At 38.6% G+C, this 27,249-nt stretch overlaps 1 protein-coding gene across 2 annotated transcripts; it reads left to right on the top strand.

Moving 5' to 3' along the window:
- Window positions 1-287: 287 nt before the first annotated feature.
- Window positions 288-27,249, top strand: FAM91A1 (family with sequence similarity 91 member A1). Of its 2 annotated transcripts, none has more exons than XM_027891673.1 (24): window positions 288-346; window positions 2,416-2,500; window positions 3,164-3,315; window positions 4,221-4,278; window positions 5,692-5,759; window positions 7,015-7,128; window positions 8,164-8,254; window positions 10,562-10,624; window positions 11,669-11,775; window positions 12,552-12,590; window positions 12,696-12,808; window positions 13,392-13,510; window positions 13,924-14,036; window positions 14,244-14,330; window positions 15,056-15,188; window positions 15,894-16,042; window positions 16,508-16,642; window positions 18,612-18,725; window positions 19,612-19,684; window positions 20,828-20,977; window positions 21,459-21,566; window positions 21,808-21,931; window positions 22,967-23,036; window positions 24,149-27,249. In XM_027891673.1, the coding sequence occupies exons 3-24, from the start codon at window positions 3,232-3,234 to the stop codon at window positions 24,323-24,325; spliced, it is 2,289 nt and encodes a 762-aa protein (XP_027747474.1). In that variant the 5' UTR covers window positions 288-346; window positions 2,416-2,500; window positions 3,164-3,231; the 3' UTR covers window positions 24,326-27,249. The 2 variants fall into 2 exon arrangements, with proteins under 2 accessions (XP_027747474.1, XP_027747473.1); XM_027891672.1 differs by lacking the exon at window positions 288-346 and adding an exon at window positions 559-691.

The raw sequence follows: 27,249 nt of genomic DNA, 5'->3' as shown, positions 1-27,249 counted from the left end.
AGAGGTTGCCGAGGGAGGCGGTGGAGTCACCGCCCCTGGAGGTGTGTAAGGAAAGGCTTAGATGCGGCATTTGGTGCCGTGGTCTGGTTGACCTGGTAGTGTCCGGTCACAAGCTGGACTCGATGATCTCAGAGGTCTTTTCCAATCTAACTGATCCTGGGATTCCCTGCTGAGGAATGCTCGTTTTTTGCCCCTGCACCCGCCCCTGCTCGGAGCCGTCACCGGCGCCTGCCCGGGCGCGCCGCGAGCTGCACCGGGAGGAAAGTGCTGCTAAGCCGAACCAAGCAGGCCAAAGGGGCACTTTCGGCTTGGATCCGTTCCCGGTCAGTGTCAGCCCGCAGCCAAGGTGAGCCATCGCCCCAAGGTGCGCCATCGCCCCTCCGACCCCCTGGCACTGCGTCCCAACCATCCCGGCCCGCCCGCGGCCACCTCGGACCCGCCCGCGGAACTGCGCGCACGGCGCTTCCGGGGCGGGCCGGGCCGCGGCGGCGGCGGGAGGCGGCGGTGCCGGGCAGGGCAGGGCAGGGCCGGGCAGGGCAGGGCGGCCCCGGCCGGAGCGGCTCCTCCCCGTGCCCGAGCGCCTCCCGGCGGCGGCGCCCCGCGGCGCGGCCTGCTCGCCATGAACATCGACGTGGAGTTCCACATCCGCCACAACTACCCCTGGGCCCGGCTGCCCGCCAGCGTCAAGCAGGTGCGGGCGGCCGAGCGCCCGGCCCGGGGCGGCGACGGGCGGGGACGCGGCGGGGCTCGGCCCTGCCGGCCCCGGGGGAAGGCGGGCGGGCCCCCGGGGCCGTGGGGTGACTGCGGAGAGGAGGGGAGGTGGCTGTGCGGGGAGGGAGGATGTGGGCGGGGGTGTGGGGCTCTCTGTGGGGACAGAGGGGTGTGAGGAGAGTGTGTGTTTGTGTGTGTGTGTGGTGTCTCTGGAGAGAACGGGATAAGAAAGCGGTGCGGGCTCTGTGTGTGCATGTGTGTGTATGTGTGTGTGAGCGCGGTGAGAGGAGGAGAGGTACGTGGGGGTGCCTTGGGGTGTGTAGGGGGAGATGTGGGGTACCCGCTGAGCTTGTGCAGATGTAAAACCGGGTGAGTCGGGTGGTCCTCGTACAGTCCCTGGCTGTGTGAGCCGAACCAGGATAGGTGTCCTCGGAGGCTTTTGCAGCGCCGTGTTTCGGTAGCCAGGGGGGTCTGTGCTGCGAGTGGCTCCTGGAAAACAAATCCTCATGAAATTTTGATTGCCTGCATTTAATGGGGCTCCGATAGCAGAGGGGAGGTATTGTGTCTAGTTGAGAGGAGGTTCTTGTCTCCAAAGTCTTATGCTGCTTGAAAGGAGATGCTGTTAAACAATTCCTGCTTTTGCACGGGGCAAGGAGAGGATGAGTACCCGGTTTCAGGCCTCGAGTAATTTAATTCCTTGAGTTTGAGATTTCAGGGACAGTAGGAGGGGAATGAGTGATGATTTCCCTTCACTTGCCCAGCATGAGTGCCATAATGTTGGCTGTGTGACTCAGGATAGGAAATATAGCAGTGTTTAATGCATTATTTACTTCAATGTAACTTCTGGAATCGAGTTATGTTTACTTCAGTGTTAACATAGTCCTTAATATTTTTTTACTTTGAGCAAATACTTGGATCCCTCTTTGGATATTTATTCAATTACAGACCTTGTCTGTGATACCAGAGGTTACTTTTCTAATACCTGATTCTGCAGTTTGGGTGCAACTTTCTTGTTTATCCCATATATGCAGTAAAGTACCTTTTCATCAAAGGATCTCTTTTAGTATACGCATCAATGAGGGAACCAGGAGAGGAAAGAGAAAAACTGAACAACCCAAATGACTCAATGCAGAGTAGAGAAGTAATTTAAAGAATATTGAGGGGACAGTTCTTGAAGTAAGGCATTTGAAGCAAGAACCAAAGTTCTCTTTTTATCTTCTTTCCTGATAGTCAAGTAGTGTGCTGTGCTTGTTCCTTAATCTTGTGACCTAGGATCACTTGATAGCTTCACTTCCGTGAAGCTGCAGCTCGAGCAGTTTCACTTTTTGGGGGATTATAAGCTTCTTGGGCGCAGCAGTTGAAGCTTCACATGTCATTCACTATGCTTGGTTTTTGCCACACTAATTCTGGGTAATTCTTCAAGGCTGAAAGACACTGAATACTTGGTAAATGTTTGATGTACTTGGTTTGAAAATCAGATGCTCCTTTTTTTATCACAGTGGTATTAGGGAAAATAATATCTAAAGATGATTGCTTAAATCTGAATCCTGTGTAGAGACCTGTTTAAAGATATTTTTGAAGTCCTACAGAGACTGTCACTGAGCAATGACAAATACCTGCATAGGTTTCCTCATGAGACACTGCAGTGGTTTAACTAAAAGGGAGGGTTGTGAAAGTCAGTTAAAAGGCTTTTATGTTTTCAAGGGTCTTGGAAACTCCCAGAGGGAATATGAAAGGCAAGTTGTACTCTACAGCATCCGCAATCAGTTACGATACCGGAATAACTTAGGTGAGTAAAGGAGCAAAGTAACTTCTAATTGCTGCCCTGTAAAAAAAAAAAAGCCTGTTTCAAAGATCCTTCCTTCCTTGAAAATAAATACTATGAAATAATAAACCATGAAAAATCTCGAATTTTGAGTCCATTTGGCAACTCTTCTAGCAAAGCACTTTTGAAGGTTACTGAGTTACCAGGTGGAACTGAACTCCTGCTGTAGTTCTGCTGCCATTTCCCAAGAAATTAAGAGATGTTAAGAGAGGATTTGACTTGTAAAGCCTGTCACTAGATGAGATGCAGTGACCCTGACACCATGAGCTATTGGCTGTGACTTGTTTGCAGAATTTCAATTTAGTTTGCACTGACTGCATCCATTTGTCTTCCCAAAGTAGATAATAGTTTCACTAATTAAAAGATAATTTTCTACAGCCTTCATGAGTTCTGTCTCAATGGGCCGCTTCCTGGTAACCCATTAGATAAATCTGCTCTGTTTTGGTGCCACCTCTAACAGCTCTGAGACTACTTGTATCCTATGTAGGAATAGTGGGGCTTTATTTTGCTTGTAGTTTGCTGTCAATTGCCATTATGCTGTTTTTAATCCTTTTGTTGTTACACTTTTTTTTTTGTTGTTTTAAATTGAACGTTCATAGAACAGTGCAACTTTTTCTCCCCTTGTAGTTAAGCACGTCAAGAAAGACGAACGCAAATATTATGAAGAACTGTTAAAATACAGTCGAGATCATCTCATGTTGTACCCTTATCATTTATCTGACATCATGGTGAAAGGTCTGAGGGTAACACCATTTTCCTATTACACAGGCATAATGGAGGTGAGTGCGGAACTGTGGCGAGAGTGTGTTGTTCTCTGTCTAGAGGTGCTGGTAATGGCCCTGTAATGCAATACAAGACACTATTAGGTCGTTTGTTTGGTCTTGTGTAGGCTCTTCTGAGAAGTAAGGAAAGAGTAAGGAAAGTTTCTAGAGAACTACTTGTGCCTGCATTTTTTTGCTTTCTGCCCCATTAGCCTTTCAAGAGCTGGACTTTGTCATGTGGAGCTGGGGTGGGACTCACTCTGAGGGCAGAGTTTCTCTTTTGACGCTTGAGATTTGTGAGTCTTCACTTCAAACTGTAAAAGGAATACTTAATTTTTTTAAAGATTAATAAAACAAAGAGAATCACCATTTTAAAAACTCGGCACTTTTGAATCATTTTTTTAAACTCTTTTTTTTTTTTTTTTCAAAAAGGACACTTAACCATATTAGAAGCTTTTTGAAAAGCCTGAAAAAGATCTGTTTTTATGAGAACAAAAATGGTTCTGTTTTCTGTCAGCACTCTGGCAACCTTCATTTGTTTTTGTTGGATATTAGAAGTGTTTTTGTTTTATTATAGTGATTGCAGACATAATGGATTAGTTGTTTGTTTATTCTGTTATTAGTTAGACATTTTGTGTGCTTGTTTTTTTGTGAAGAGATAACAGGATTTTGTGTATTAATATTTCAATCAGCTTTTTTCTTTGCAAAAGTTACATTAAACAGAAGTCTCACTTTTTATGTATTTAAATTATTGTGTAATGATTAATCAAATGATTGGCAAGTTTGGTAAGGTAACTGACTTTAATAGATCTGTTTAAATTTCATTTAGTTCTTAAAATAAAAAGGACAGGCAGGATTTTTGTCCTGCTTCTCTGCAACAATGACTTTCTTCTTGCAAATTAAAAAGTTTTTTTCTTTTTAAGGATATAATGAACAGTGAAAAAAGCTATGATTCTTTACCCAACTTCACTGCAGCTGATTGTAAGTATTATCTACTTGCATTATTGCTTTCAGTGAGCTGGAAATAAGGAGCTTCTGAAAATGGATTTACAGGCATCTGTTTGCTTGAACATGAGCATGTGAATGAAGGTGTAGAGGCATTTAAATAGTGATATTAAGCAGTGTGTGCTCTTCATCCAAAAGCTGCTAGTCTTTTCCAGTTGTGTTTTTTGGCATGTGTTGGGCTGAAGATGTTAGCAAGACACTGAGAGGCTGTTCACACTCCAGTGAAGTGGCATCAGTGTGAAGTAAGGGATGATGTACCAGAAAAGAGAGGGAAGAGAATCTGGTATTTTATGACACTCCTGTATGTGTCAGATGTTTTATTTATTACACTGTTCAGGTATGGGATGGGGAGATAAGGAAAGCAAAAGTCTTGAACCTGGTGGAAGAGAACAGAGTAAGATCAACAGCCTACTGAAGAGTCTTACAGAGCAAAATGTAAACTGCTGGCACAGGGGAGGTGTTAATCAAACCTGCCACTGAGAAGTTATCTATATTAAAGACTTAATTCTTCACCTTTTGTTTATATGTATAAAGTTGTCATACATATGGTCAGGTGAGGAGTAGCCTGCAGCTTTTGGAAAGAGTTGGTTTTGTTTTTAAAAGGATATTGTCGATTATCTACTGACTTGCCTCTATGTAATGTTCACACCAGGGAAACAGATAAGAACTTCTTTCTTCAGCACCACTTTGCTTGTTGGAAATCTAGTGTTAGTCAGTAGTGTGAAGAGAGGAATGACTTCCCTGGTTTTGTTTGATTTCTCTCCCCCACCAGCAATTCTGTTATCTTAGCACAGCTGCAAATTAGTGACTGCAGTATAGTCAACTTAAACTTCTTCAGTTACATTTTATCATAAAAGCTAGTGTCAAACCAGAAAGCTGTAGTTAAAACTAATGAATAGTTTTCCAATATCTGTTCATAGTTTCTTAATGGTTGAAGGCTAAAGATTATGGAAATAAATTTTGATTCAGTTTAACTCAACTGTATCTTGCTCATCTTCCTTAGAAGGTTAAGTGACCTTCTGTGCTCTTATTCTTGAGTTCTAATCCAGTGTCTGGCTTGGGCTTTGTTAGAGGGAGGAAAAACTATAACTATTAATTTGAAGCTGTTGATGTGAGTGTAGGAAAAAAGGATTATTCCCTGCTACTCTATGACTTGAGTGATAGGGGATTTCTTCTTTTTTTTTTTTTTTTTTTTTCTTAATCTGTACAATCTGTACACAGTGAATGAATGGGTATGGATTATGGAATGAATTTAGCTCCTATAACTATCTTTTCATTTTGGATTAGAGTAATTAAAATATTATATAATGAGTTCTGATTCTTTAAAGAATGTTTGTATCTTTGGCTTAAACCTGTCTCAAGAGAAATAAAACCTTACTTATTTTTCAGGTCTAAGACTTCTTGGCATAGGAAGAAACCAGTATATTGATCTAATGAACCAATGTAGGTCTTCAAAAGTAAGTTTGTCTTTGACTTTCCCTCCCTTTACTTTACCCTTTCTGTCCCTTCCCTCCCCCTCCATATTATTTACTAGGAAGTGAAGAATGGAATAATTTCCTGGCTCTGCTCAGTTTAGTAGTGTGGCTAATTAAGTGTGATGTAGGGTATTGCTGATTGTATTATGTGTCCTCAAGTTAATAAAAGGATTTTTGATTTAAAATTGAAGTATACTAAAGGAAAAGATATTCAATGCTATCAGTGCTACTTTTTACTTTTTATTAATCTTATATTTTTGGAACTATACTTACTCTCTGGCATGAGATAACTAATGTCTCCTGGCCACTACAAACGTGGAGAAAGGATACTGGTTCTGAAAGAAACACAGAACAATTCTATGTGTGCAGTTGAGATGAGAGTTTATTCTGGGACAGTCCTCCATCTAGGTGTAAATTTTTGCAGTGTGTATGTTTTTCTCTAATGAGAAATGCTAATGAGTCTGCACAGACATCCTTGGATGTGAACGGCGCGTGGAAAACATTGTGATGGCTGTTAATAGAAGCAGAGCCTTTAGTTTGCAGCAGTTTGTTCTTTTCTTAAAGGAACTCATAAGTGCTCTTGCAGTAGCTTCACAGTCCTTCAACTGAAAGTGAGCTTACCAAAACATGCAGCTGATAGTGAGCCGAAAAGTAATGGCAGTGAAATGTAAGAGAGGGTGTTCAGGTCTATAAATAAACAGTGTCCTCCAGTTTTGCTTTCTTAGACTGACATTCACTGTACATGTTTAGCACTGAGCTTACTGAGAAAGTTGGGACACTTTGTCCTTTAAAATAAATAAAATATGTTCCTAAAATGTGTTTTTAAAATCACTGAACTTCTTTAAAATACCCTGTTTGTATACTTTTTTTTGCTGTGCTCTCTTACCTGTTCACATTAGAAAACGTCATACTTAAAATTTGGACTCGATCCTAAAATTTTGGAATAGTGTGAATTTTAATTAGTGACACAATGTGGATGAGTTTACGGGAAGATTTAACAATATCAAATGTAAATAATTTTTTTTTGTTTCCTATTTCCATGTGATTTGAGAGAGGAGGGAAACTTTTACTAAATGGCAGAGCTAATAGTATGTTTGTGTCTTGTGTATCTCCCGTCTGTGAATGTGATGTGCTTTAAAATGGATATTTATACAGATCAGTTTCTGTAAAGGTGATTGGCTGTCTGTGCATGTGAAGTGCTCTTTATTACTATCTCAAATGGACTGTACCACTGCAGAAATTTTTCAGAAGGAAAACTGCTCATGATCTGTTACCCGTGAAGCCTGTGGAGATTGCTATAGAGGCGTGGTGGGTCGTGCAGGCCGGTTACATCACCGAGGATGACATCAAGGTATTGGAGTAGGGATTGCATCTCTTAAGTTTGGTTGAATACTGATAGTCCCTGAAAATGGGGGCTTTATTTTGTGTGGAATGCAGAGATTATGTTGCAGATTTATAGCAACTCCCTTATGGAAATAAAGATTGGAACTAAGGGAGATTGTGGTGTTTTCTCTGACGTATTCTGCCCTCTCTTTTGTACTTTCTGCACTATGTACAGTGCTGAGGTGGTTTTGCATCAACCAGTCTGTGGTAACTAATGTGTGTGGTCATATGATTTGTAGGGAACAAGCAACAAAATATGTTTTCTTAAATTTCATGTTTGAAGCCTGACAGGCCAGTTTTAGGTGAATCTTCACTATAATTAGAATCAGAAAGGCAGTGGATTTATTTGACACATATTTTCATTGTTTCTATTCTTGAAATGCTTAGTTTTTCACTGTTTGCACATGGAAAACTTACGAAATGACAACGTTTCAACATCATTCTGTTTTCATTTTCACAGTCTTCTTTTTACAGTCAGCTAGTCATTTAATCTGGATTTATTTCCTTCTCTAGAAGTGTTTTGTTTAGATTAGAACATACTTGAAGCTGTGATGGAATCTGTTTTTTGGCTGCTATTTGGAATGTCTTAGGCAGTGGCTGCTTACATTCTGACATTCCACCAACCCGGGGTAGTTAACCTGAAGCACTGGGCCTCTTTCTAGAATGAATCCATTTCTGTGGCTGAACATCCAATTTGGAAGTTTTTAAGCAGCAAACCTATTATACTGTGGACTTCACTTGCCAAATTCTCGTGCAATTACTTGCTGTTCCTAGAGCATGAATAATTTTGTGTGGGGAGAAGCTAAAAAATTGTAAGACTTCAACAGGAACTGCAGTGAATTCTTCAGTGCAAATATTTTGGTTAAGAGCCTGGGTTACTTACTGTATTCTTATATTATTCAAGACTGATTTGAGACTGAGATGTTTGGGGTTTTTTGAGTGATATTAAGCAAGTTGCATAGATTAATTTCTACAGAAGACTAATACCATTTCTTTTACCTAGATTTGCACTACATCAGAGAAGTCTGCTATTGATAAGATAATTGATTCAGGTCCTCAGCTGGCTGGTTCATTAGACTTCAGTGTAGTTCACAGTAAGTTTTTAATGAACATTCCTTTTCTGTTTTTAGATCTTGCTTAGTAATTTGCTGAGATTAGTGTCTGAAAACTAGGAACAAAAGGGAATGTAGAAAGCTGAAGCAAAAGAAGAATTGAAGGAGAATACTCAAGAGCTGTACAAATTGCAGTCTAGATCTTGTAAATGGTTTAATGGTGAGCAAGTAGCAGCTGTTGCTCTGTTATTGTTTGAGTCAACAAGTTCTTTCATTAGAAACTGCCTGTAAAGATTGTGGGGGAAGGGGATGTAAATGACAACAGAAGCTAAAATTAAAAATGTCAGAATTGGTAATCCTGGATGGTTAAACTGCACTCCTTGCTTTTCAAAGGAAAGTCCTTGAGATTTTTCTGCTATTTTAACAGCATGAAAATGGGACTCTAAGAAGCTGTTTTGGTTCTCAGGAGTCTGCAGCTGTTACTGGGAAATGGTGTGCATATGTCTTCCCATTTCAGTGTGACCGGTAATAGGTATAGACAAATCATATTAGACAAGGAAGTAAAAAATTCACTGACGAAATCCTCCTTTGAAAGTCTGCCTGTAAGTGCTTGGGTTACTACAAGCACTCAAACCTGCACTCATTTATAAAAAACTGAGGCAGAATTTCACTGCCTGTTACTGAGCAGAACAAAACAGCTAAAAAAAAGTGAGGTAGGTGAAATTCATGCTCCGGAGGGATCTGAACAGTATAGGGCTTAAGAAAATTTGAATTCCAAAATCATTTCGTGATCTTTATATATGGCCTACTGTTGTTTGTGGAGAGGGTTACAGCTCAGGTTTAGTAGGTATGGAAAAAGGATATACAGACAATTAATGTAATGGAACTGCAGGCAAGATTGTATTTTATGGGGAAAGAGAGCTGTTTAGTCCAGAGTACGATGCCACCAGTACATTTCAGGTATGTAAGTAAGGATGTATCAGCTATGAGAACTGAATTGAGGGAGAGACAATATAAAGCAGCTTAAGCATGCTGATGACTTGTAATGGTCCATTGAAGCTGGTTTGTTGATACACATTATTTTGCTTAGCTGACATGAATTCAGGTTACTTGATGGGTTAATGCAGGCATTTTATTTAAGATCTTTACAGTGTAATTGAGTGTAGTAATTTAACTAGAGACGCTACAGGTGTATAGTTGCTGTAGCTGGGCTGAGATTTGTGTGTTTGTGTGTGAAACATCCTGGCAATTCTACTTCAGGTGTTTAGTAACACTTCACCTGAGGATTGTTGGTACACCTCACCCCCACCCTGATGAATGTGGTGTAGATGGATTGATCTTGGGTACCACCAAAGGAACTATGGACTATAAATTTGGCTTATTTATACTTGTAATTTAGCTTTATGTTTTACCATTAAAGGATAGCTAACGTTAAAGATGCATTTGGACAATGCTCTCAGGTACATGATCCTTGGGATGTTCTGAGCAGGGCCAGGAATTGGACTCGATGATCCCTATGGGTCCCTTCTAACTCAGCATGTTCTGTGATTCTGTGATAGCTGTTACAAAACTTAGACTCTAAAGATAACTATGCTGTAATTTTTTATCCATTCCTCAAAAACTTTCACTGGCTTATCTTCTCTGCAGAACTCAGTTGAGATGCTTAGTGTTCAAATCAGTTTTGAGCGGGGAAATTTAATTCAAGTGTTTACTGTATTATTGTCCTCGTTGTATACAATGCCCATCTTTCTCTGCTGCAGCTTTGCTGATGCCTTGTGCTGAAAGGCACCAGATTTTACTTTTGCAGTTGTATAAGCAAGACTTTCTGTGAAGATGTGTGGCAAGGAATGTGAGGACCATCAGAATGATGTGATTTAGTTTGTATCCTTGCTACCAAGTGTGTGAGTCCTGTCCTGAGTACCCAAATGTAGTCAGCATGAACTGACAAAAATAGTTCAGGATAAAACCCCCACTTCTTGACAGTACAGTGATGATGAAAACAAAGTTAACATTTAAGCACAGATCCACTCATGTTTGTCAAATGGAGCTGCTCTGATCGGTGGTCATTTTGCTGTGCTGAGAGGACTTGTAGAATGCAGGCTCTGGGTGAGGAACTCTGGTTTAGGGGGACACCAACACCTGTTTAGTATTAGGTGTGGTTTATGCACAGAAATTTATTAGGTGTGGTTTCATGCATTGCAAAGAAATATTCTACTGTGGAGGCTATTAGGAAAAATTACTTTAAATTCTGAATTGGCTGATGGGGAAGTTGCTTTACATCTTCAGTACTCTGCAAAAGGTGTTTTGTTTTTTTTTTTCCTCTAAAATTATGTCCTTTTATTTATAAAGGTTTGTATAACAAAGGATTTATTTACCTTGATGTACCAATATCTGATGATAGCTGTATAGCAGGTGAGTAAATATTTCATGACTATTATACCTATGTTTTCTCAGTTTAATTTCAGTTATCCTTTGTTTTCTGTCTTGGAAGCTGCTTGTGTGTTTACATGAGTGTGCTGAAACAAAACATTTGAGCTATGAAACTTTTTCCTGACTAAATGTTTTCAACCATATTAAGACACTGTTTTAATTTCAACTTGAAATTTTTAGGCTATCTTGAACACATATGTAAGATGAGATTCTTTTATGGGAGTCATGGCATGAATGAATAAGTATCCTTCTGTAAGTTTGTTATGAAAAGGAAAAATAGCACAGAGAATTGTAGTTACCAAAAAATTGTAGGTTTTTGACTTCTTTCCAGACAGATGCAACGTTTTAATAGATACCAGTTCCATTCTTTATGGGTCTTGTCACCTCAATTAGTCATGGACTGTGTCTGGGGACTGTGTAGGTTGTTAAACCAGCAGAGCATATGTCTGCCCTTTGAACAAACTCGTTATGCTGTGATGGGTCTCAGGGGTTTTTGAGTTCAATATGATCTGCAAAGACATAAATTGTTTGGAACCTGGTCATGCAGAAGTGCTGGTCCTTGCTGTGGTAGAGATCATTTAAGTGAAAGTCCTCTAAATACAAAAGACTGGCTGCTTAGGTAATTACTTTGGGAGTCTCAGTTCTGTAGTGTGTGGGTGTGGTGGTGTTTTTGTGTCCTGCTCCAAGCACAGCAGTGATTTCATCTCCATTACCAAGTCATTTTATGCGCTCAACACTGGAAATTATCTGTAGTTGATGAGCTGAAGAGTGCAAGGCTATGATGCAAGGTAGAGTGGCTTTAGTTTTTATAAGACAACATGTTGACAAGCATTACTTTTCTGAAGGAGTGGGAGAGTTTTAAATTCTGCATATGCAATCTTCAGGCTTTTGTTCTTTGTGCCTGGGAAATCCTCAAAATTGCAGGTATAATGAAAATTAAAGAAGTGTAAACTTTTTTTTCCATTTTAGCGCAGTTTAGTAAAGTAAATTACCAGATTGTAAGTTTGAAAGTAATTCTTGTTTCAGTGCCACCACTTGAAGGTTTTGTGATGAACAGAGTGCAAGGTGATTACTTTGAAACGCTCCTGTACAAGATATTTGTTTCAATAGATGAACACACTAATGTGGCAGAGGTAAGTAAAATTTAACCTATGTCACGGAGATAGGAATACTTGAAAATGGCCCAAAGCACACTGCTGAAAATACTTAAGGCAGAGATATGGATTAATAACAAGTCATTTTATTTAGAGATACTGTCAGGCTTAAGTCCAACCTGCAGCTTTTATAGTACTTTAAGCTTGGAGGAGTACCTCCAGTTCAGTGAAATAATTCCATCAGATGGAGTGAATTTATACAGAGGTGACTAAACCAGACTTTTATAGAGCTAGAACTGGAACAAACTAGTCTGTTTTGCTAGTGTGAAATAAAAAAAATTCAAGTAATTTTTTCTTTGGCAGTGAAGCATGCAGGATGTTGGCTTAAAGCAGGAATGTAACTTTTGATTAAGGATGGTTTCAGTATGAGAAATATGTTTTCATAAGGTCTTCTCAAAATTTTGTTAATAAACGTCTGAAAAATACCCATTAAATATATCCAGGATTTGTTTTCCTCTTTGTGTGTCTTCTGATAACATAACTAGAATGGAAATGATACACATGATTAACCTAGAGATTACACAGTGGAGGATAGCCTCCTGTTTCTTTGGCATGCTTTTAAGTAGGACAATTAGGAGATTTCCTCCTCTTTTTTTCATAATTTTGACACAGACAAAACTGCTCCTACCAATATAGGCTGGATTTAAAAGTAAAGAAAGCAAAAGCAACAGAAAGACACCAAATCCCACAAATAGTGAATTTCTCTCCGCTGTTGATATTGTATTGATGACCTGACTTTTTTTTTTTTTTTTTAGCTGGCAAACGTGTTAGAGATTGACTTATCTTTAGTAAAGGTATGTGTGTATAATGCATCTGTTGAACTCAGTACAGAAAGTTCACTGTCTTACAGCCTGGTTTCATACAGCAGTTCCTTATTATGTGTGTGTGTGTTTCTTCAGAATGCTGTGTCCATGTATTGTCGGTTAGGCTTTGCTCATAAAAAAGGCCAAGTAATAAACCTGGATAATCTTCATCCATCGTGGAAGAATGTTCCTTCAGTAAACAGACTGAAGTAAGTGCCTTCACCCTTTCACAGGGCTTATTTTTCTCCTTGAAGGGAAAACTTAGAATCGAAATCTGATTGTAAAGCTATTGGTTGCTTTCTTTGACTTCTGCAATGACAAATCTTACTCAGCTTTCTGATGTATATAATGGCAAGAACTCCTGATCCTCTTGTTAATCTAAGAATAAGGAATGGTAATTTAGCCTGTAAATTCAGTGTACTACATTGGGTGCACTTTTAATTCAGTATCTTTTAAGCCATTTAAAATGACTGTTCTACCTGTTTTCTTTGATGCTTGTTCAGACTATGACAACAAAGTGGATTAGGTTTTTTCGATTGGATTCTTATTCAGTGATGGTGATTTGATTTTTCAGATCTCTTTTGCAATCTGGTATTTTCAGACCCTCAATAAACTTTCCTGCAGAAGCTAAAGCAGGACTCTGAGGGGGATCAAGTTTGACTGCTTTTAGGGCTTAGAAATATTGAAAGGCATGTATTTGGTGTGCCTGTGCATGGACTAGCACTGGAAGGCAGAGATACTTTTCCGGTGCTACAGTGACCGATAGATGTGGATTTTAATTCACATTAATAGGAGTACTTTGGATCCTCAAAAGATGCTGCTTTCATGGGACAGTGGGGAAAACAGAAGTCCTGTACAGGAAGCTGGGTCATCAGCCACAGATACAGATACCAACAGTCAAGATGATCCAGGTTAGCAATAACAGTAAATTTTAATACATTAGGATCAATTATTTTGGTATTTCTAGAGTGGCATAGGCTGTACAGGGGTGCAGAAACAACTGAAACACAGATTATGCAGATCCTTTTTTTCATATGGAATATTCTGTGGGGGAGGTGGTGTCTACTTGGTTTAAAATTCTTTAGCTAAGTAGCTTTTTTCTGAAGATGAGAACTAATCTGTACTGTGGGTATAAATTGACACAAAGATACCAGCTTTTGAATTAAGTCAGTCAGTTTAGTTGTAATAAGGGAATTCTGTTTTACTTGCTATGGTGATAACTTTCCCTTTTTTTTTTTTTTTTTTAAATTAGATTTGACTTAAACACAATGATGCTATTTTAAAATAAAACAAATATGATCACTTTCTTTTTGTTTTCTAATAGCTGAAACAGCCAGCGTGAGCAGCCTGAACCTGTCTAGTGGACACACAAAACGCATTGCCTTCCTGTTTGATTCTACTCTCACTGCCTTTTTAATGATGGGAAATCTTTCACCAGTATGTCAAAACTCTTCAATGTACTATGCCAAGAATAAATATGTAGAGCTTTAAATTACTTGGATATCAATATAATACAGCTGTAAATATTTTTTAAAAAACTTCTGTATTGTTTGTTAAGATTAGTGTTTTTACTTAAATAAACTTTTACTAGCCCATTCCATTCTCAAAGAGTTATGACAGTTTTGTTTTGTTTTGTTGTTCCAGAACTTGAAAAGTCATGCAGTCACAATGTTTGAAGTTGGGAAACTGTCAGATGAGAGTCTTGACAGCTTCTTGGTGGAGCTGGAAAAGGTAATCTGTTACGTGTTTGCAGAAATGCCTTTTCAGCTCTTGAAATGTTAAAGAGGCCAACTCTCTCCTCCCAGTATTTTCATTGTTTAAAACTGCTTATTTAGCAATAAGACTTAGAAAATAAGACCTTATCACATTGATATTCACTGCATTTACACTGCATTTACACTTCTAGTGACTTTCAAGGACATGCCATGTATGTGTATGAGTGTGGTGCGTCCAGTGAGCAAAGTGAGTTCCTGAATTACATTTGCCCAAGTCTGTGTGCACACACCTGCCTAAGGGCTTGTTCAGTGGGTGTTAATGTTTTTGAAAGTCTACACATCATTTTTTTGTAGGAAAATTTGACCATTATGTGCTGGAATGTTTAGCCTATCCACATTTTAAAGATAATTCTGGAGGGACAACTGTAGAATGGTGTAGGAGGACTGCTGTTAATTGCTGTATCATTTTATACCAGTCAGCTTGACTGGACACTTAAAGCCTTTTATCTAAAGACTGAGTCATGGTTCTGATTTCTAGAGTTGGTCTTTGTGTACTTTTTGACCGTTCCATTAGCATGACCAAGACTCGCTTTTCATTTAATAGTTGCTGTAGATCACCTTTGTGTATAAGCTGCAAGGTTGTTACTCAGTGAGAAAGCTTTAAAATGCTAACTTGTTCATCTTTCCTTTTGTGTAACTGATGCAACCTGCCACCGTGCATCTGTTTTGTTTGTTGTGTAGGTTCAGAGCACAGGTGAAGGGGAAGCACAGCGGTACTTCGATCATGCACTTACACTGAGAAACACGATACTGTTTTTGCGGCACAACAAAGACCTGGGGGCACAAGCTGTACAGCCTGATCAACCAAACAATGGTACTGGGGGCAGTTTTGGGAATCCTTCTGACTGGGTTACTTATCTGCCATGGGCTCAGCTTTCTGTCTGTGCTGCTGTTGTGGAAAGCAGTCTGTATCCTGCTTGTTTAAAAATATTTTGAAACCAAGGCGTCACTTTCTCATCATCCTTTGAGTCTGTTACTGGGTTTGCCTCTTGAATGACAGATTTTGTTGCCAAGGCTTGAACTTAACATCCAGAGCCACAGATTAAAGCATAAGGATGGCAAGAGAAGCTGAACTAGAGGAAGAGATTGGTTTCAAATCATGTGCTTCTTGAACCCTGTATATGGAGTCATTGTTTATTCACAGATATTCTGTCAAAGAAACACTTTTCAAGTCTTGAAAGAGAGTGTATTATTTTAATGGGGCTTTTTGTTTGTTTGTTTGTTTTGGTTTGGGGTTTTTTGTTAAATCCTAGCCAGCTTCTTCAGTATCTTTGCTTATTTCCTGGATCACTTAGTTAGAGAGGAACAAACTATAGTTCTGTGTCAGACAACACTGTATGCCTGGAATTGCTAAAATTACATACAGATATATTAAAACTCACCCCAGTTATATAAAACTTCGGCATGGAAAACCCTGTATTTACAGTTTAGCAGGGGAAAATGGAAAATCTGGAATCATATTTTGTCCTGTGTGTTCCATTTTAAGTGGTAATTTAAGAATCTTACACTTTGAGCATAGGGTTCCCCTTGGACCTGTTACGATGCGAGAGTTTGCTCGGTTTGGATCCAGCGACCTGCAGCAGAGTCCTCAACAAAAACTACACTCTGCTGGTTTCCATGGCACCACTCACCAATGAAATTCGACCTATTAGCAGCTGCACACCCCAGGTGAAAAAATACTGGGGGATTTCCTCCCCATCTAGTAAAGTATCTTCTTAATAGCTTTTTTTGGGTACTTTTATTGGGTGTCCCATTTAAAGTGACAAAATTATTGGCATGTAGAATATTATTGTAATCAATCTAAAAAGGTTTTGTTGAGGAAAATAGTGAATATTTAGTAAATTAACTTCGTTGAATTTATGATCAGTTTATCTGTTGAAGTAGAGTCAAGGACAGATATTTTATTCTTGAATTAGATTCATAGAAAGTCCCTTACTAGCACCTTTCTGTGAAGAGTCTTTTGTTACTTCACTAAATACCTAGAATATCGTTAGTAGAGAGTAATACATTTCTACTCCAGTACTGCAGAAGTGGATTTGTATTTCTTTAAAACTGCTGATTGTTAAATGATGTCTGTATGTGTGAGAGTTGAATATTAAGTAATTTCTAATTTCTGGAATAATCTCTCTTCAGCACATTGGACCTGCAATACCAGAAGTCAGTTCAGTTTGGTTTAAACTCTATATTTACCACATAACTGGACAAGGACCACCCTCTCTGTTGCTCTCTAAAGGAACACGCCTTCGAAAACTTCCAGACGTTTTTCAGGTAGTCTGTGCATGAATTTATTCTCCTTCCTTTCTCCAAATGTTTCAAAGATATGCTGTATGCTATTTAGGGATAACAATTGAAGTCAGGGGTACAGTTCATTGTGGATGATATTCTTTTTTAAGAAGCAAGCTTTATGTAGCATCTTGACTTGTTTTCTTTCAAGGTCCTGAAAAAGGAATGATCCTTGTCTCTCAGAATGTGACTCCAGTATATTTGATGCCACCTCTTTCAATTTTAGTGTAAAATATGATACTGCAGTCTTGAATTTGTTTGTTAGTCTATCCCTAGAGTGTGTTACAAAGTTGTAGAAAAGCTATGTGAAGAAGACAGAGATGGCTAACATGATCACTTCCAGTTTGTCCAAATCTGTGATGAAGACTGAAATTCTAGGCTGTAATTCTTCCTGCAGTTTAAATGACAGCATAATTTAATCAAGGTTGCAGTAGGATGGAAGAGAGGTCTTCCTGGCCCGGTAGCCTGTCTCTAGCAGTGTCTGTAAGTAGGAGGAAGCAGCACAGCATGTAATACTTCCTCTTAAGACCTTCCTGCTCTCCCATATGTTCTGTTATGGAACTTCCTGAGCTGTATGGGATCTGTGTATGCAGAGGTTGTGACTTGAATTACTATCTCTGCAGTGATCAGTTGATCTCCCAAATTCCTTCCAGTCTTGATTCCACTGAATTTTTTGTATAAGTGCTTTGGCAAGGAGTCCCACAAAGCAGCACAGATGATCAACATCTGCCTGAAAGACTTCAGATGCTGCCTTCTCCCATTCTGTCTCTGATATGCTAAAAAGGACAAATGGGCCACCAAGGAGTACTGCTGGGTATTCTGTATACTAGGCAGATGTAAGTGGGAGTGGCCACAACAACTTTTAAACTTGCCTAAATCAAAAATTCATTTTATCTGTTCACTTTGATTTGAAATGCCACAGACATTTAGCAGTGTTTGGGTCCTCACAGTGGAATTGATAAAATAATATTGTACAGCTACAGCTTTCATCTCATTCTGAGTAGATACTTGAGGACCTAAATATACTGGAACGGTACAGAGACCTTCAGAGAGGGAGTGCATGCTTTGGTGTACCTACACTGGCAGTCGACTCCAGCACTAGGATTTGTGGATGCATATTCCATTCCTCAAACCTTTCGTGTGTCCCTTCCCTTTATCATTGCAAAAATTTTGTAGATACCTCTAAGATTTACTGGATTAAGTGACTCCAGTCTTCTAGAGCAGAAAGCATTGTGTGAGGCCATTGGTGATGAGTTGATTCAAACCCTAGTATCTCGTTAGCTGAAACTACCAGTAAACGTGCACTTCTACTAGTAAAATTAATCAGTGTGGTAGCCCTGGAAAACTTTGGTACTGCTGATAGCACAGGTTTTGATGAACTAAATCTCACATTTTGCACTATCACAAAGTTATTGGACTTTTTTTTCCTCTACGTGCATGTATGACTAACTGCTATTTTGTAGTGTCATTTTCTTAGGGAACTGTAAAGATATTTCTAGAAATCTTAGGGAGTTGCAGTGGAATTCAAGCCTGAAAACTGAGAAACTAGGAAATTACTCAGTGTTGTTGTCTTCCTATTCCCCATCCCACCCTTGGATAGGTATTTTAGGGGTTGATAAATCTCTTTTCTCTGCTGGTAGTGTTAATTTATCCATCTTTTATTTTGCTTTTAAATTTATGTGGGATTACTTTAATCTCCTAGTTGCTAGGAGACTGCTGTGATTGCCACACATCTCTACAGGAATTGGTGACAGATACTTCCTGTTAAAAATAGCATCTTTACCAGGAATATGAACATGAGTGATCCTTGGTACCAAATGTAACATTGTAGAGCTGCAATTACCTTTGATAACTTCTGCATTGTAACAATATGCTAATGCATAACTCTAGTATTTGACTTTGTGTGCTTAGCTAGTTCATTACTACTCTAAACACTCCTTATTTTCTCTTCCAGGGCTATGATCGCTTACTAATAACATCTTGGGGTCACGACCCAGGAGTAGTTCCTACTTCAAATGTGCTCACAATGTTGAATGATGCTTTAACACATTCTGCTGTTCTAATTCAGGTACAGAGTGTTCTGTATAAATGATGAAAACCTGCGTAATTTTTTTGAGTTGAGGAGATTAACAATGTTAAGAGCTACACTTCTGTCAAAAGTGGAAATATATGTTTAACTTCTGTAGTTGGTTCTGCTGTGATTCAGTGGTGGTTGAGATGTGGGTTTTGAACTGAATGCACATTATGTGTTGTGTTATGGTATTATGGGCCAGCACAATAGAGTTTTGCTAGTTACATGTGGGGGAGGTAGGAAACTGCAGTGAAAGTGAAGAGCCCACAAGCTTTTTAGAGAGTGATATGAGGTAACTGTTATTATGAACTGTTATCCCGGAAACGCACTTTTTCAGAGTGCTTGGTATTTGGCTCTTACAGTAAATTATGAGCAAAAAATGATGTTTATGACAAACAGCAGAGTAGATTGGGTTTTTCCATTTGGGAGAAGTAAAATAGCTTTCTTTCCAGTTTCTTTCGTTCAGCCAAACTCTCAGAATTAATCACTCAAATAAGTAGATGTTTAATATTGTAACAAACATAAAATTACACATACTCAAAGACCAACTTGTAAGCAGCCTATGACTGCTTAAAAATGTTCTGTATGTAGGGGTGGAAACTCCATTTTGCTCCAGAAGTGCTCAGCCTTTTTCAAATACTTTTATAACCAGTTATTGGAGAGAAAAATGGTTCCTTTTCACTGAACTTTAACTTCATTGTGCTTAATCAAATGCATTTTAAGGGGAAAGGTGTGGTAAGCTAAGCAGGAGCTTTAATGTGTAAATATCTCCATCTGTTTGTTTCATCAACTTGACTGGTAGTCCTTAAAAGGGAGCACAGGCAGGACTAAGCTAAGCTGATGAGTATTTTTTCTGTTCCTAATTTAATTTTTTGATGTACAGGGCCATGGCATGCATGGAATGGGAGAAACAATGCACATACCTTTCCCATTTGATGAAGCTGAGCAACAGGGAGGTAACTGATTGTCTTTAATGCAATTTCTACACTGCGTTACACATCTGTTGCACATTATCTTCAGCAGTAAGGTTGCACTAATGCTTTTAATACAGATTTTGCTGAGCTTCTGAGTCAGATGAGAAAGTGGAAATGGTTGACAATTCTGTTCTGAGCTTAGAGATGTCATCTTCTTTCTATCTTCTCTGACCTAACTAGGAGGAGTTTTCTGGTCTCTCATCTCTCCTAAGACAGATACAAAGAAAAGTACATAAATAAATATTCCATATATTATATTCAGCATTTCTTAACTGTAAGACAGGTGAGACCAAAACTGATTAAAGTTCCCTTGATTATTAGCACTAGCAACAATTATGGAGGGTGTTTTTTCCCTAAGAAGAGCTTTGCTTGCAAAATCTATTCCTTCAAAGTCTCCTGATTTTGAAAGGCAGGAATTAACATGTTCTCAATACTCCTTGATGAATAGGACAGAAGCTTTGTGTAGTTGAGGCCTTAACCTCCCCAAATGAGAGCTGTCATAAAAGTGCGAATTTCCAGATACAAAATCTAAAATTATTTCAGCTACCACTTAAAAGAATCTGGGACAATTAGAAATAAAGCTAATTTCCTAAATTAGTTTTTACTAGGTTCAAAATTAGTTACTTTTATATTCTTTCTCTCTGACATGTCTGTTTCTTCATCTAGCATTAAGTTTGAAGAAATCCTGCATTTCTTAAGTTCTGACGTGAATAAGTTGGTGTTTAAACTCCTTTTAACCTCTAATACCGTATGCTAATTCTTCAGGATTTCAGATATATGAAACATGTATCTTGCATTAATTTGCCTTAAAAGACTCTGGTACTGAGAGAGCTGAACATCTGATTCCCAGTGAACCTTGCCACCTCTGCTGTCTGAGCGTGCCAGTGTATAGGAGAGAGATTGTCTTCTGTTTGTATTTCTTTTTCTCCTTGGCTCTGTTACTCTACTATAAAATACCAATTAACACCTGATGTTATTCCAGATCTAACAAGGTCATCACTAAGATGGAGCATTATAAGAGAGAAAAATCCAAAGAAAAAACTTAGCATGGCCTAGAGCTGAACTACATGGTTATGGGGGAGGCTTCTTGTAACATAAACTGGAATGTGTTTTGTTTCCTACTAGACTTCTCTCGTGTGAACATGGGCATTCATACAGCTTTGAAAATACTGAGAAACAAAGTGGACTTGCAGCATTTTTGTGGCTATGTCACAATGTTGAATCCTTCAAGTCAACATGCTAACAGAAAGCTGAGCGATGCTTCTGATGGCAGAGGTTGGTCACCAAGAATTTCTCTTTTGTCTTTGTCCTCCTAATTTCACGTACAATCACTTGAGCAAAGGTGAACAGAGGATTTAATTCTTTGATTTGTAGCTCTATAAAATACTGTCCGACACAGATACGAACCCATTTTGAGTGTAATTCTATTGGCGGTAGGCTTACTTCCTAATTTTTCTTTGAGACTTGCTCAGAAATAACAAATACAGACTGAAAATCACTGAACTAGAAGAACCAACAGAAGAAAAAAAGAATATTCGTTAAAATATTAAAAATAAATTGTGTAATTTTTATATACAAGAACATAACCCTTCATAAGTGTTCAGGTTCCCTAAATAACTCTTTAGTCCTAAAGTTAGTCAGGCCCTGTGTTTCTCCATATCCCTTCCTCCAGTTTTATGGCTGTTTAGTCCTTGGGCAAAGGTAGCTAAGCTTACATTCAGGTACATGTTTATTTAGGAATTTATTTTTCCTTTAGGAGAGACTGAACTAGCATCAGGATCTGATGTAAATGGGAGCACGGAATCCTTTGAGATGGTAATAGAAGAAACCTCAGTGGATTCTGCAGTCAAGCAAAACCTTGAAGGTGAAAACATGACAAATGGCTTGAACTAAACATTTTCAGTCCAGTTGATTGATTATTGTCTGGGATAAGTGCAATGCTAACTTACTCTTTAGATTCTCTTAAATGTTTGAGCAGTTCAGTAAATGAGCTGTCTGAAAAAGTATGAAGTGTCTGGTGGATCCTGATCTAAGATAGCCGATTCTGGGGTCAACATTTTTGCTTTTTCTTACCATGTGGTAATCTCTTGTTTTTCTTTCGGAAGTACCCACAAATGAACTGGAATGGGTTCCCCTGGAATTATGCTTTGGCATTCCATTGTTCAGCTCTGAGTTGAATCAGAAGGTCTGCAGAAAAATCGCCACTCATGGATTATGTAGAAAAGAAAGGTGAGCTGTCATTTATCAGCTGCAGGTTTAACAGGGTGTTTTTGTTATATCTGGAGCTTTTGCAAGAAGAGACACCCACAATTTAATGACTGTAAAGCAGACCTGAGCTGTGTTTCATTGAGTACCTAATTCTAGTATGTAAGGGGGTTGGCTTTTGGCTCATAGATGTGTAGAACTAGTCCTATCTGTGGTAAGATTAGGATTAGGCTTTTTTATAGTTTCTGTTAGGCAAAAATTAATTCTTTGTTGTAAACTGTCTATGAGCAGATCAGGAAAAAAGTAAATTTGGGTTCCTTCCTACTCATTTTCCCTTCCTCACCTAGTATAGGCTTTTTTTCCTCCTCTTGAGTGTTCTGGAGTGCTGGAGGAAAGCTTGCTGGTAATTCTTTGATGTAAAATGCATTTAGTTCTTGTGGAAATTTTCAAGTATTTGTATCATACTTGATAAATTTAGTCACAGCTTATGATCAAGCTGTCTAATGCTTTTTACTGGAGCTTTTTTTTTACATGAAGGAGTATTCTTTCAGTTACGGGATTTTTGGGTTTCTTTCCTTTGGGTTTTTTTGTTTGTTTGTTTGTTTGTTTTTTCCCTAAGGCGTGGTTCTGGAGACCAAAAATGAGGCTGCTTGAAAATACGGCTTAAGGATTTTATTATAGTAGTTGACCTGCTTTTTAACAGAGTGTCACTAATCTACTTCTTAAAAGTCATGTTACCAGACTGTCCTAGATAGAAGGAGACATGATGAAGTCTAATATATTAATGCCTTATGTAAAGTAGTATTTTTCAATTGCAATAATTTCACTTTATGCGGTGTAAATTATAGGGAAAATATCATTTACCTGACTAGACTCAAGAGTAGAAAAGTCGAGCACCTCTTCAGTGATGACAGAATTACCAAGTCTTCTGTGTGAAATCTTTTGTCACATGATGTTAGGTACTACTAGAGTTATTTGGGATCAAGTTACTATGGGGATACTTCAGTAAAAATTTGTGCACGTTGAACATAGCTTCTTTTGTTTTGTTTTTTTTTACAGCCTTCAAAAACTCTTACATTCCAGTAGAAAGCTGTCTCTGCAGGTCCTTAATTTTGTTCATTCATTCCAGGTAAGGAGCAATAATCCAGATGTTAATCCTTCTGTATGGTCTACCATCCCTTTCTGCCCTCTTAATTGCCTTTTTTGGGTGTATGAAAACACATGTGGTTTGTTTTATTTGCCTTTTCTTTAAATGGTAACTGCATTAAGAGCACTATCAACCTAAAATGCTGCTGGAAGCAAAAAACAAGTACTTCCCTATCCCTTTTCTAGCCTCATTTAATACTTGTCTCAATTCTTTTGTGGTTGTTTCTAGACCTTGGTGTTCAATGAGTATAAATATGTAATAAATATATAAAACTACGTACTTTGGGAGAATTTTTTAAGAGTTTAGATAGAGAACAGGGGTCTTGTGGAGCAAGCCAAGAGCAGTGCCAGGTCTGCAGCTTGCTCTAATTCTGCATGCAAGTGTATCCAAGCAAGGCATGTCCATCCCTAACATGGAATCTGCTTAAACTGCTCTGTCTTATGGCACTTTTCTCTAAAATTCTTACCTTTTCAATAAGGTAACAAATTTGTATGTTACTTAACCAGGGATGGATAGTGTGATCCTGGAATTGTGTCCTGATTAAGAATGTTGATGATTCCCAGTAGGTTTGAAGCCCTGAAACAATCTGTCAGTCTCAAGTGACTCAAGCCCTAATGTGTGAGGTGTTATCTCTGAGATAACACTTTTCTAGCCAATGATCGTAGAGAGTTAAAGAAAAGATGAGAAAATCAAACTTCTGGGAAATAACATCCCAGTGTATGATCAAGTTGTTGCCTCCAAATACTCGTGTACATCTTAGCACGTTGTGGGATAAATAGCAGTTCAAAAGATGTCCTGAAGATTTTAGAGCTTTCCATTCATTTTTTATTAGGTCTTAATTTTTAAGCTTCAAGCTTCCCTGAGGGTTTCTTGGAAGCCAAATAATGCATGCACAGGTGCAGCTGAGGCAACTGTATGCTTATTTAATGTTGTTTATTCTGTTTTTGCTTCCATAATTATTTGGAATGTACTGGATTAAAGTAACATACTTCAGAAACTTGAAGTGTATTTGCAGATTAGATTAGCCTGTCACGTTTTTCCTGTTAAGTCCTTCATTTGTTTTTGAGACGTGGTTTTCTTTCTTTTGCTTTTAGGAAGGTATTTCAACACTGGATCAGCTCCATGATGCTGGTTCTTCAAGTTCACTTTTGCAGCCAATTTCTGCAGATGTGGGTGTTCCTCTTCCTGCCAAGAATCTCATGTTCAAGGAAGGCGTTTTATCTGAATGGAATGGATGGGCCCCTTCCTCAGTTTTTTTCAACCACACTTAAGGAACAGGTCAAACAGAGGTTCTTGTGCATTGATCACTAAATGCCTTTCTTCTATTATGGTTAATTCCTAGTGCCAACCACTAAGAAGTTGTACTTCTGCTGCAGCATAACCCGTGTAAAAGTAGTGTTACAAAAAATGTGTTGTGTTGCAGTATTGGGAAAGTACTTAAACCGTCTAGAACTTGTTACTCATTACTGCATATCTTGCTGCAACACAGAGCTTTTTAGCTGTCAGCACTATTTTTATCTCAAGACAATCTTTCTTTTATAACAAAACATGCCCTTTCTAGGCTTTCTGATGATTGTTAAATTTCTATGCTGTCACCACAAAATTGCAATAGTAGTTTTCTATGTTCGTTACTCAGACATAAATTCTGTTTAGTTTTGTACTGTATTGCTGAAAATCTTTCTGTATAAAGGTAAGAGTTTTGTCTCTTCCTCTGAAAGCTCAGTGATACCAAGAGATTAAAAAAAAGGTATCATGGTGATATGGGGCATTAAGAATTGTTGAATTCAGCTTAACAGTGGGGTCTTGACGAATCAATACAATGGCAAGAGGGGGATGAGTTAGTGCAGACTCAAAGTCCTGCTGACGACCTGAGGCCGCTTTGAAGATAAGTGGTGCACTTTCATCTCTGGCAGAATTTGATGGAGATACGGGATTGTGGAAGGTCTGAAGTGGTCATCTCTGTTTGGAGGGTTCATAGTGATAACGGATTCATCCTGCTCTTTGTTTGAAGCCAGGATTTGTATGAAACCAGGATGTATGAGGTTTGATCACACTGGGAGTTAGTCTGCTGTAACTTGAAGCTGGTGATGATTTCTGTTTGTGGGCAAACTTTTGTTGTCATAAGTTGAGTTTAAGGGAGATAACTAGTTTTGTCCTGTTGATTAATGTTTGAAAGAACAGAGCTCTTGATTTTTCATGTCAGTCTTTAGCAAAGAAAGGTAACAGCAGAGGACATAAAGGCAGAGGCTTCTCTGAATCTGTGTTCCTTGATCCGTTAGCTGTTGATTATGACAAAAACAGTGAGCTGTTTCAGCTAAAATCACGTTCTGGCTCTGTTTGTAGGGAATGATTTTATGTAACATGATTTTACTGTGTTTATATTAGGTAATAACTTCTTGCCAGCTTAAAAAAGTCTGTCCCATTTAGCACATGAGGAGAATAAGAGATGTAGTATGTTAAGATTTCTTTGCCAACTCCCTTCTTTACTACAGCTGCCTTGTTTTAAATAGTCATAATTAAAAATGAGACTTAACCATCCTGTCATTGCTAGCCTGCCAAGGATCTGTGGCACAGATGATGCTGGACAGCAACAAGGAGGAAAATGGCAACATTTGGGTTTGTATTCTGTTGTGCACGACTGTAAGGAAAAACAGGACAGAAACTGAAAAAGGACAGATGCACCACAATAGGATAGTGCAGTGACTTCAGTTACAACTGTGAAAATTCCATTCTGTTTCCTTTGCTTTATGTACATTCCTAGTGTAAGCGCAGGACTTGCTGTCCAAAAAACTGGAAGTCTGTAGTACTTTGGTTTACTCAGTGCTGCTTTCTTACATCTGTTTTGTTCTGGAATTTTACCAACAACAGCTCAACCTAGTATTCTGCATATATAACAGAGTTACATTATCCATGTAAAGTTGATCATTTATACTACAGTGACTTTTGTGCTGGACGTGCATATTCTCCATAGTGGTTTTTAAGTTGCCTTATTTCCTTCAAATTAATTTGAAGAGGAATTGGATGTCAGTCTGCTAGAAATGGCAGGGGAAACATTTACTGTGAGAACTGTTACAGGGAGATTAAGCCAATACCTAGCACTGTAGAGGAATTTAGCAGTAGGTGGTGGCTTACACTTTCAGGACTATAGATGTTACTTTAAGTGCTACAGTAAGCTGCAGTAGGTGAGCTAGTTTGCTGTTTTGTATTGAATTTTGCCATGCACTGTCTATACTAGTATGTAAAGTGATGATAGTGCCAGTTTTATGGAAGTTTGAAAATAGATGAAAACTTATTGTTCTCACTGCATATTCTTCAGTGTTGCTAAGTGAAGGATGCCCTTTGTTATTTAGGTGGTCTAAAGTCAAGTTTCTAAATAAAAGTAGAGTTGATTAATACCCATAAGTCTTCTGGTGAGAATTCCAGATATGTTTCAGTTTTTTAGAACTCTGGCCACTCTAATTTAGGGGCTTCAACACTAGTTTAGGAGCTTAAATATTCAAGTCCGCATATCTGAAGTTTACTGAATAGATTGCAACCAAAGAAGTCCAGTGAAATACCTGAAACTGTACTACAGCACCAGTGCTTGGGATGGTCAAGAGGCTTCAAACTATGTGACTTTTGTTTTAAATATGGTGTAAAACCCCAAAAGATCTCAAAGATCTTGATACCAAAAGAATCTATTTTATATTGTATTGCAAATAAAGACAAATTAAATCAATTTCTTTTCTTCAGGTAGTTTTATTGACTGTGGGGAAAATCACATGCATTACACTTTGTAAATCCGTTTTGTTTCAGCAAGATTTTTAATTTGCAGAAGAGAGCTTGGCTTTGTGCTCTGGCACAGCCCAAGTAGTACTGAGGCCAGACAGATATACCTGAAGATGTTCAGGAGCCAGTTAGGAAGTATGTTATGTTTGTTTTCAGTTTTTTTGATCATGACTTATTATTGCACAGTTCTTTTTTCTTTTCCTTCGTTGTTCTCAAATTTTCCCTTACTTTCTTGTTCGGTGTTTCAAATGTTTTGTATTTTGAAAGTTTTAAAGTACAACTGTAACCGAATACAGTTGTGCTCTTCTAGTGTGACACTGTTAATATTATAAATTGAATTGTACAAAGTCTGTGTTCAATTAAATTATTGACACATGTAACGAATGTTTACAAATAAACTGTGGTGTAGGTCAAACCATGTGCAGAA

The sequence above is a fragment of the Empidonax traillii genome, unplaced genomic scaffold (assembly GCF_003031625.1).
Source record: "Empidonax traillii isolate 1590-97213 ecotype Southwest subspecies unplaced genomic scaffold, ASM303162v1 scaffold325:size649781, whole genome shotgun sequence".
In the NCBI taxonomy this organism is placed as follows: domain Eukaryota; kingdom Metazoa; phylum Chordata; class Aves; order Passeriformes; family Tyrannidae; genus Empidonax; species Empidonax traillii.
Note: the sequence above shows the minus strand (reverse complement) of the source record. Positions and strands in the feature narration are given on the sequence as shown.